Source organism: Dreissena polymorpha, chromosome 10 (assembly GCF_020536995.1).
Source record: "Dreissena polymorpha isolate Duluth1 chromosome 10, UMN_Dpol_1.0, whole genome shotgun sequence".
Taxonomy (NCBI): domain Eukaryota; kingdom Metazoa; phylum Mollusca; class Bivalvia; order Myida; family Dreissenidae; genus Dreissena; species Dreissena polymorpha.
In genome coordinates this window covers 62,148,904-62,158,808 of record NC_068364.1, presented here as the reverse complement: position 1 = coordinate 62,158,808, position 9,905 = coordinate 62,148,904, and the positions used below count along the sequence as shown (strand labels likewise).

General features: G+C 34.6%; 1 protein-coding gene across 1 annotated transcript; it reads left to right on the top strand.

The window, feature by feature from the left end:
• Positions 1-8,187: 8,187 nt before the first annotated feature.
• On the top strand, positions 8,188-9,270 carry LOC127849164 (uncharacterized). The gene has a single exon (XM_052381883.1). It carries the CDS (start codon positions 8,188-8,190, stop codon positions 9,268-9,270), a length of 1,083 nt encoding a protein of 360 aa, XP_052237843.1.
• Positions 9,271-9,905: the final 635 nt, after the last annotated feature.

The window sequence follows — 9,905 nt, the reverse complement described above, 5'->3', positions numbered from 1 at the left end:
AAAATAAGTTCTTTACGTCAATAGCAGATCAGTTACATATCGAATAACAGTCCCTACCGCTGAATGGAATATCGATAATAAACATCCACATAAGGGGAAAAGCAGGTATATTTTAATATTTACTTGAACATAGTTGCGCCTGCGCTTAACTCAAAGCTGTAAAAAAACAACAATATACGTGCTGAGTGTACAGCGTATTATTAAAGCGGGTATATACGATTTTTTATATGTGCTTAATTGTAATATATTGATAAAATATGTTACAATAACATAAAATGGGAAAGAAAAATTATACATTAAAGCCGAATTTCATAAAATGCAGCAAAGACAAATTAGCGCCCCGAGCCGATTGTGACGTACACATTTTCCTACAATAACCGAAGCATTCGACTTTGTATTAGGATCGGAGTGAGTGTTCGTGTGTCGTATGAATAGATATCGTTGCGGGAATTCAAATAAACCGTTAAACTAAGTTTAGATTCACATCGTACATGTATGGTATACATGCTGGCGAATTCGTCTGTACAGCCGTTTTCAATTTCAGAATTAAATATCTGGCTTATTTCGCATTTTTCGACACATGTCCTTCTTAACTTTTATTTTAATTTATATTGAAATATATATATAATAATTTTTAACACATTTTATATAAATTCATAAATATTTGACAAAATCGTATATACCCGCTTTAAAAACTGCAAGATAAGGAAGATATTGGACTTACATGACAACATTGAAAACAACCTCGTTTAACATACAACCAGAGCATATTTGTTTGATAGAAACCTAATCCTCTGGAGTTCGCTAATAATACTAAGATTGTGTTGTATTTCCGATAGCTCACCTGGTATGTTCAGTGCTTATTTTTTATTTACGTTTTCTTTTGTATATGTTTTGTTGTTTATGTTTTGTGTTTTTCTCGTATCAGTTAAGATATAATTTGTTTAAACACTGGTATTTTAAGTGCTCCGTTGTTCCAACATGTATTTGTTCAAGTTCTATTTACAGTTTGTATTATGTTAATAGTTTAAATAATGTTAATACATGTAATGTGGTAAACTCATTTATGAAGTTGCCAAGAAGCTTTAGCAAGACAACATTAATTAATTGTTTAAAGATATCATTTATATTGTTACACATTATCAAAGTAAGTTTATTGCCAGATGGTTGAGCTAAATGAATAAGCACCTTTTGCTGTTTGAACTTAAAGAAGAAATATAATTGTTCTTTATGTTGTACGTTGTCCATATATTTGATTTTGAAACACTTTTAGTTTCAGTATCAATTTGCATTTGTTGCACTTTGTCTAGGTAGTTAATTTCTCGATAATCACATTATCTATTACTTTAGCAGTACAAATCATAACATAACATTTAAACAAAAATGAAGGCACGAGTAAGTTAACTTCAGCGTTGGCATGAATTCGTACAACATGGGAAAGCACACACCGCTTTTTTGCAGCATGTATATTTATTCAATTTTCCTTTTCTGTACTACGTCTCTACTACCGACTGCACAGGCACAGCGTAGAAGCAGTTTAGACTTGTCACTTTAGTAATATTTCGTACAATTATATCAATTGTAGACGTTTTAAATCGGTTCTTTGCTGAGCAAAATTTGATGCGTTATAGGTGTCTAAAGAATGTGGTTATTAATGTATTTGGATGTTTGATCTAATTTCCTTTTTTTGTAAATGTTTTACTATGTATTGTTTTTGTATTTAACGTAAGTTTAAGTTTAATATATATTCAAAAAAACAGTGTTCGTTTGAAAGGTACAACAATAAGATAATTAAGTATGGGTATTAAATGTAAAATAATGAGAAACGTAAGTTTACTGCTAGTTGAACCATTTTTCCACTTTAATGTGTCTCACATTAAATCATTAATGTTAATTACAAATTATGAAGATGCGTAGTTGCCATCAACATTTTTATGTGTACATGTATTCAGCCATAGTCTATTAGATGTTCATAATTCTTGTAATTGAAATGACTTAAAAATCCAAACACGATTTAAGTTTTTATCACTCAAGCCATTAAATATATTAAGTATCATACTTGTCTTTTTATCATTTTTGGGGTTAGGGTTTTAAAACAATTTTCTGTCATTTCAGTAAAGTTGTAAAAGACACACCAATATTACCAAGGAAAGTGGTATAAAAGACATGAACGTGCAACTTCAACTGTTGATAATGAATGCAAAAGGTGCAAAACAAATGAAGAAGGAAAAAGAAGAAGAAGAAGAAGAAGATGATGATGACACGAATTAATCTCCCGAGAGAAGGCGAAGACATGCAATCTCTAATATTATCCACAATCGTAAGCCTGACGTTGTTTTATTTCAGGAATTTACCTGGAAAGGTATAAGTGGCAATATGTGAAACGAGTATCCATATCCAATACCCGACATATATAATTACACGGGCCATAATCATGCGAGTATAATGTTCGACACTGATGAGGTTGATGTGTGGGAGCCGGAAGGTTCCCGTCAAGAAATTGACAGCGTTCTGTCGGAACTACAGAGGACATCCAATAACAATTTGAAGAAGATATTCCCCACGGAGTTTGATCCGAAAGCCCGAATTTGTCTTAGATATGTGGAGACCACGACCAATCCTGCTTTTGAGTTTATTTGCGTCTCTTGGCACGGTAAACATAGAAATGTATTAAACGAATCAACAAAAAAAATATAAAAAATTCGATTACTTTGAATATTTAATGGGGTTCTTTCGTCATGTAAAAATCAAGTTTCAAAGGGCCATGCTAAAAGGCGGCGATTTCAACATAGATATGGGCCGAATTAAGCATCTTGTTCCGCCACCATTCAAGTTATGCGAGTATCAGGGATCCACGAGACGGACCACAGAGAGAATCATTGACTTTTACATTGTATCTGACGAATTGATACATCCGCGATTGATCTCCGTAAAATTGAGATCTTCAATAAATCGTCCGCTCATCCAGTGCCGCTTCACTTGTAAAAAAACAACACTACAATTGTCGAATTTCAAGCATTAAAGCGTGCTTATTTTTGTAATCTGCTGTACATTTGGCAGAAAAACATAAACATCTATTGAATATTATTTGCTTAAAAAGCCCATAAGACCTCAAAATCAACGAACATGTCGTGAAATATTTTGAAAATAAAGTGAACACTTAAAAAATCAATGTTCCTTATGGCAATAGCCAACATTTCCACGCTAGATGTGGTCTGGTAACAGATTTAACAAGATACAAAATGCTCTCTTTTTTGCTGGACAATATATTCAACACATGTTCATGTAGCAAGTATTTGCGGGGAATCAAAATATAATATATTGTGCCACTAAAAAACAAAAACGTGCATTTTGTATCTCGTTTAATCTATGTTACCAAACCACATCAAGCTTTGAAATTTTGGTTATTGCAATAAGGAACACTGATGTTTTATAGTTTAATGTTATTTTACGAAATATTTTGCGAAATATTCGTTGATTTCGAGTATTTTTGTCACTTTAATAAAGCATAATACTATTGATTAACCCTAGTTTTATACTTTACGACGTAAGATTTTAATTTATGTAAGTCTATACACTGGATTTTTGTTTCATCCAATTTATTATATGAACAGCCGCATGAACTTTATTATCATAAATCTGTACATATATTCGGCATATGACTTAGATTTACTAGTTCACATACTTAACAGTTGTAGTGCGTTAATCTAATGTGATAAAAAATCCATAATGCATGTGCGTAAAGTGTCGTCCCAGATTAGCCTGTGCAGTCCGCAAATCAGAGACGACACTATCCGCCTAAACTTGATTTTCGGTAAGGAGGGACTTCTGTGAAACTAAAAATACCATAAACGCGGAATGTGTCGTCCCTTTTTAGCCTGTGCGGACGGCACAGGCTAATCTGGGACGACACTTTACACACATGCATTAAGCCCGGTTTTCTCAAAACGCGGCTTATGTTAACCACAGCACCCTCATAAATGGGCTCAGAATGCAGTTATACGTTGACACCGCGTTCAGATAAGGTCAATACTATGTTGAACAATGTTACGTTTTAAACTTATAATAATAATAATAATAATAACATTTTCCAAAGATTCGCAAATATAAAAGCCAAGTAACAAATACTTAAAATAGTGTTTTCGCACCATCTCCAATACTGCACGCACGAAACGGTTCGGACACACGGAGAGAACTGAACAGGAAAACAAATGTGTATTAGTTACTCAAGCACATGCATCTTATCGCCAATACATAATCCCCATGGAAAGATATGCATATGTATGGAACGCCATAGCTGTCTTACGTTGTTACATTTCTTTCTGTCTTCTTTACAAGGTGTCTTATTATGTCAAACCGTCGTGATATTTTGTCAATATGTTGTGTTGACTTGTCAAAATACAGTCTTATTATGTCAAACAGTCGTGTTATCATATTTAGATGTGGTGTTGACTTGTCAAAATACAGTCCTATTATGTCAAACCGTCGTATTATTTTGTCTAAATTTGATGTTGACTTGTCAAAATACAGTCCTATTATGTCAAACCGTCGTGTTATCTTGTCCAAATGTTGTGTTGACTTATCTAACCGTCATGTTAACGTGTCCAAATGTGTTGTTGACTCGTCATATTATGGACAAGATAACGTGACGGTTTGACATAATAGTACTGTGTTTTGACAAGTCAACATCGGTACTAAATAAAACCTAATCGCAAGTTTGTTTAAAAAACATTTGTAAAGCATATTGACTAAGTATATTTGAGATATTATTTCAATTTTGTTCAAAATATCGACATACATTTTGAAGAACACAGGGAATAAATTTGTTTTGATAATGTATGTGTCAGTGTTTCTTTATGAAGGTCTTATCAAAACGTTACGGGGAAGTATAAGAAATGAAATCATGCAATGCTTACTTGTTGTTCATGGCTAATCATGTTGCATTAAAAATATCATTCATTCTCTCGGGAGTAATTATTTCGTTCGTTTGCTCGTTCGTTCGATCCTTCATTCGTTCGTTCATTCATTCTTTCGTTCATTTCTTCATTTATGTATTCATTAATTGATGAAGTAATTAAATTATTAATTAATCTATTAATCTTTTCATTCGCGGAAACCCCTAAAAAACGAACGAATCAATTAATGAACTCATTGATTATGTCATTGAAATAGATTGTTGTATTGCTCTTTCTTACTTTATAATCATGTGTATAGAGTTATCATTTGAGAAACGTTTTCTATTCTAGCATTAGTGTATTAAATGTTTTACATAAATTAAGTATATATCAACATGCTTTAATGTTCTAAAATGTATGATTATGTATCACTCTGTTTGACATATTTTCATGTAAATGCTGTATTTTGGGCCAGTGGCCTATATTACCTAAAAACATGTCTATGTCTATGTCTATTATTTTATTCGTTCATTCAGTAATACATTTTTTGTCACTCCTTCATTAATTCATTCATAGACGTATTTCATTTCTTAGTTTCATTATCGTTTTATTTATTTATTTCATGTATTTATTTATAATCGAATTCCTGCATTAAATCATTCAATTATTCATCGTTTTCTTACGCATTCCACACTCAACCCATGTATCCATCCATCCTTCAGGAGCGATCAAAGGTGTTTTTTTCCCACTGTATTTATGTATTTTAACTAAATAATGCCTTTTAGCCATTTAGGAAAAGTTTATATATTCATATTTGTATAGATCTTTTCAACAAACTCCACTCAATCATTACCATCACACGTATTTATTCGAACCTGGTCGTTTATGTATTCATTGCATCAATGATACACCATGATTTGGTCGCCGTTGCGTAATGGTCACGGGTCGATTCCCACTATGGGACGGTTCTCTTAGATCTCCCCGATTAACTCAAAGTACTGATTCTAGTGCCAGAAAACGGACCCCAGAGCGCCTCAAATAAGTAGTAAGTACTTTTAATGCAATCGAGCTAAAATTAAAAGGTTTACACTACTGATAACCACAGGTGGAAGTAACGTACCCAGGATAGTATTTTTCATATATATATTTTTTAGGAGCCCAATATATTCAAATTAATGTATAAAATCATGTTTAATGAGAAAAAATTGACAAAGAGCCATGAAAAAAAAATCCCCACCCTCTGATATTGGAATTATAACAAGGTCATTAACTAGACTTTATTATAGACCTGTCTTCGCGGGCCGCAAACATGTCAAAAATAGCTTTAATCCAAAGCATCCCTTGATCCTACTATGGGCAATTGGACAACCTTTCAAGAAAAGTTAACTTCAAAAATATCTGTCCAGCCGTTAACTCACAGTCGGTCGAAAACCGAGCAATATTTCGAGTCCGTTTGTCAACACGAATAAATCTTCTACAGATTTTCAAACAATATTTTTTAGTTTTTGCCCCTTAATCGATAGCTCCCGTCCTATTCCTTTGAAACAACGAAGCGTGTCAAATAATGCATGCATATGCAACCACTTACCCCTAAAAACTTATTCCAATACAATCAGAATGAAAAGTAATTTCCATTTATTCACATTTATTAAAACATCGTTGTTGTTGTTGATTGCATATTTATGTGCCTGGCTCTGTCAGTGTAATTCACTGCTAAGCCGGGTTCAAGAGCGATGGCTTCTTTCGTTTTCAAGTAAATCAAATTTAGAGTTAAAACAGTTGTTGCAAAGAAAATATAACATTTTGGAATTAGTTTTTAGGGGTAAGTGGTTGCATATGCATGCATTATTTGACACGCTTCGTTGTTTCAAAGGAATAGAACGCGAGCTATCGATTAAGAGGCAAAAACTCAAAAATATTGTTTGAAAGTCTGTAGAAGATTTATTCGGGTTGACAAACGGACTCGAAATATTGCTCGTTTTTTGACCGACTGTGAGTTAACGGCTGGACAGATATTTTTGAAGTTAACTTTTTTTGAAAGGTTGTCCAATTGCCCATAGGAGGATCAATGGATGCTTTTGATTAAAGCTACTTTTGACATTTTTGCGGCAAGCGAAGACAGGTCTATGATAAATTCTAGTTAATGACCTTGTTATGATTCCAATATCAGAGGGTCGGGATTTTTTTTTTCATGGCTCTTTGTCATTTTTTTCTCATTAAACATGATTTTATATATTTATTTGAATATATTGGGCTCCAAAAAAAAAAAAATACTATCCAGGGTACGTTACTTCCACCTGTGCTGATAACCGGAGCATAAAAAAGAAGGAGCTGCCAATAATGTATGCGATGACTTATTCGCATCATAATACACATTCAGCTACTGAAAATACTATACAATTACATATTCACAAGACGTGGCGTATAACAATAGATACTTTGAACAACCGTTCATGTATCACTTAATTCACGGAAAATAAAATATCCTCACTCATATCACAGTTCGCATTTTACACAAACGCGACATCCGGCAATTTCACTCCAGTCAGTTATGATTTGACAGCAGGCAAATATGGTTTTTCGTTTTTAGTGATTAAATAAACTGGCTGAAACGTTAAGTTTCCTGCGTGTGTTTTTCCTTTCATGAATATTATCTGAAAATGGGGATACATGTGTTGTTTGTGCCATTCTATACTTTATTTAATTATGCTTACGCGAATAAAGGAATATAATAATATTAACGGTAAGACTATCTGATTCGACTTTCCGCTATGCGATATTGTAACGATAACATCTTGCTTCAACGGAAATGTGTTTGTCAGGAATTAAAGTTGCGACTGAGAACGTCAGGAATGGGTCAATAGAATAGACAATGACCTTAATTTGGGATGATTTGATGCTTCGTTAAGCTTTCGTTCTCTGCAAACATATGATTACAGACAAAAGAACAAAGAGCTTATGATAAAAAACGGATGTTTGCCTCGTTCAATAAAATACAAAAATCATTTATAAATCAAAATACGTCAAATACGATTAAATAGTGTACTATCGTGAAATCCCAAGCAGTGTTCGGTGTATTAAACATCATACAGCCAACGTCATCTCTAAAGCCCTTTTCAACTCCGAGTGACGTTCTTATAACAATACGCAGGCGGTTTTCTTAACCTACAAAGCAACCGCCATGCACGGAGACGATTTGTTATCTGAAATCAATACGAAAAAAACGCTTGAATTCCTTCCGGCGACAATTTTCGTCTCGGTCGTTATCGTACTTGGCGTCCTCGGAAACTCTATGTCCTTGGCCTTCTACGGCTGGAAGGTGGCAAAGACTTCGACAAACTTCTTCATTTGCGCCCTGTCCGCCGTCGACCTCATCACGTGTTTCGTCCTTCTAGGCGAGGTAATCGAACTATGCTATGTCGTTAACTTTCCCAGCGTTTTCCTTTGCAAGTCTCTCTACTTTTTGAATCAATGGCTGGTAGTCACGTCAGGCATGATGCTCTTCCTTGTGGCCATGGACCGATTCCGGAAGATATGCCGGCCTCTGAAGTGGCAGTTCACGGAGCGGACGTGTCGGCTGGCATTCGGGGTATTTGTAGCGTACGGTCTCGCGCTTTCGTTTCGGAACTTATGGACAGTGAACGTCATTGCCGCGCGCATTCCGGATGATGAGCTTAATCAGACGGTCAATGTATCGCACTGTACACTTGACTTTCAAAACTACAACGTCGCCGTTCAGTTCTTTCACTTCCTCGACCTTTGTTCATTCGTCGTCATCATCGGTGGTTCCAGTGTGCTGTACGGTTTTATTGTGCGCGAAATCATCATGTCCCGAAAGCGTGTAGATAGATTTACTCGACGGATACCGAACTTTGTTCCGTCGCCATCGTCAAGCAAAGCGGACAAAGTCATTCCAAATGAACGAAGGAATTCGTCTGATATCAGTTGTTCCAATTTCGTTGTTGAGACAGAAAAAACATCGGTCTCGATAGAAACTGCGAGAACCCCAGTGTACAATTCACAGATGCTCGACAACATCCTCCTGCGACGCGGATCCAAACGATGCCGACCAGCGACAAATCTCCAGGTCAAAACGTTTGAGGTTGAAAAGAAAATAACGTTCATGCTGATAGTGATAACTGTCGTGTCACTCGTCAGTTTTTTGCCGCATTTCGTGGTCAACCTTGCGTTGAAGGAAAGGATAATAAGCGCGAGAGATGAATTTACTGTTGAGGTTCAGTTCCTGCTGAGAATGTTCATGATGAACAACGCTATAAACCCATACGTCATGGCGATATGTAACAGACAGTTTCGACTTTTCATCAAAACCAGTATTCTGGGTTGTAAGGGAACACAAACGTTGGAGGTCAACTGAACAATTGTCAGTAATGAAACGGATTTCTTTAGAGAAATTATCACCCAAATGACTAATGGACAGAATAAAGAACATATTAAGATAGTGATGGTAATGGTGCATTATTATTGAATGATGTGATCGTAATCATTGTTATGGCTTGTTAATAGAGTCACATTTCATATATAAGTATTTTTCATAACACAATTTTTAATTGTATAATATGTTTTTATTGAGCCAAAACATCACATGATTATTTCCAACGACACGCGCTTGTTTTCTATAGAGCGATATTCGGGTAATTTTTTCTTAAATTTGACTTCTTATTTTACATCCATTTATTAATACTTATTACGATTGTTCTGGATAAAGATTTTTTTAGAACTATAAACTCAAAAACGTTTTGGTCGTTTCGGTTTGCATTCCTTACTATAAGTTACACGCAACTTTAGGTCAAGTGCTTAATTGTTAACTGCAAAACGCTAAACTCTTACACTGTGCATAAGTGCTTACCCTGAAATTTATAAAGGTACCAAAGAGTATTAGCTTTAACTATAACGACTTATAGCGAGTAGAATGTCGTATTTAAATAACACGTATATGTACATTTTTCAAAGATGAATCTTTTTTTGTATTTCTTTATTTTATTTTTCAAT

Excerpts from the sequence above, each read along its gene's own strand:
- LOC127849164 (XM_052381883.1), top strand. The coding sequence starts at position 8,188 with ATGTCCTTGGCCTTCTACGGCTGGAAGGTGGCAAAGACTTCGACAAAC.